At 31.2% G+C, this 1,408-nt stretch overlaps 1 protein-coding gene across 1 annotated transcript; it reads right to left on the bottom strand.

Moving 5' to 3' along the window:
- Positions 1–22: 22 nt before the first annotated feature.
- LOC109592929 (uncharacterized) lies at positions 23–1,402 on the bottom strand (the record flags this gene model as incomplete). Its single annotated transcript, XM_020008233.1, has 6 exons — positions 1,367–1,402; positions 1,048–1,317; positions 922–1,001; positions 649–871; positions 175–606; positions 23–121 (listed from the first exon to the last, which is right to left on the bottom strand). Coding segments are annotated over exons 2-6 (1,051 nt in total), but the record flags the coding sequence as incomplete, so codon positions are not given.
- Between the last annotated feature and the right edge of the window lie 6 nt (positions 1,403–1,408).

Genomic DNA, 1,408 nt, shown 5'->3' with positions numbered 1-1,408 from the left:
AAATAAATTAACATATGTTGACCATTCTTACCTTTCCTCTTGCAGTAACACACAATTAATGTAATAACATTAATCATTAGTGATAGTATGAGGAATACACCCAATACACTAATCAGTACTGCTGTATTAATGAAAAAATTAATGGTAAATAAAAGTAATTCAAATATTGCTTACCACTAGCGACAGGTACTTCATTTTGACTTTCCCTTACATTACAATCCTCTGTCATCATGGTAGATCTAACTGAAGATGAAACTGATGAAACTGTAGTTGTTAAGTAGCTTGTCAGCATAGTACTAGAGACTATAGGAGCTTTATCAATATTAATACCAGTTAATACAGCAGCAGGATTAGTAGTACAGTCCTCCATTGATTCACATGCATACAGTGTTAAGTTATTACCAGCTGGTATGTTAGTAATACACTCAGTAAAGTTCAACTGATCATTACGAGATATATTGTAATACACTGGTTGAACTGGCTCTTCATAATTAGTGATGTGAATATAAATAATATCAGTCATACTGCCACTGACAAACAGAAATTGAAGACAAACTTCGTTAAATGTAGAATTAACTAACATTATGTGCTGAAGATTATAAATACCTTAATAATAATAAAATATTAATAATTACATCAGTCACTTACTGATTCTTATAGTGTTGCTTTCAAACTTTACTCCATTTTCATAGTACAAGATAACATTAGTATTCAGTTTCTCTCTTGATGGAAGATTTATAATAGCAACAAGTGAAATGTTGTTATAAGCACTATGACTAATGGTTATATTTGTTGATGAATAACAAGAATCATTATTAACAGTACATAATGTAATATTAATGAGTGGCACTCCAGTACACAACTGATGAGCCTGTAAATGTAAACAAAGTTGTGTGGGTGTTGTACGTTAGGCTAACTTACTGATAAAAGGAAACGAAGGTACCAATAATTGTTTACACGATATGTATAAGAATCTTGATAAATGATTGAAATCTGTGAACCTATGAAATAGTAATAATAATTCAATTCATTACAGTAGCTACTTACTTGATTGAAATCCAACAGTTATGTTACTAGTAGATCCATTCCCAGCTTTATTAGTAGTTGTAATGTTAAACAAATATTGTTTATTGGTTGGGTTCATTGGACAGTAGGTATAGTTAGTGATAGAGTCATTAAGGTACTGTTGATCAGTTCCTACACTGATTATATACTGTACTGTTAGTCCTGGTAGTGTGAATGGAGGATACCAACTGATAAACATACAACAAGAATCTAACTGATATCCTGTTATATTACTGACACTATCAGGTGGGCCTAAGAATGTGTATATATACTATTACAGATCTATAATATTGACAATCACCTTGAACATAGAGATAGGCAGTTTCATTAGCATTTCCATCAT

Source organism: Amphimedon queenslandica, unplaced genomic scaffold, assembly GCF_000090795.2.
Source record: "Amphimedon queenslandica unplaced genomic scaffold, v1.1 AMPQUscaffold_3455_Cont24551, whole genome shotgun sequence".
In the NCBI taxonomy this organism is placed as follows: domain Eukaryota; kingdom Metazoa; phylum Porifera; class Demospongiae; order Haplosclerida; family Niphatidae; genus Amphimedon; species Amphimedon queenslandica.
This window is presented reverse-complemented; position numbering and strand designations above follow the sequence as displayed.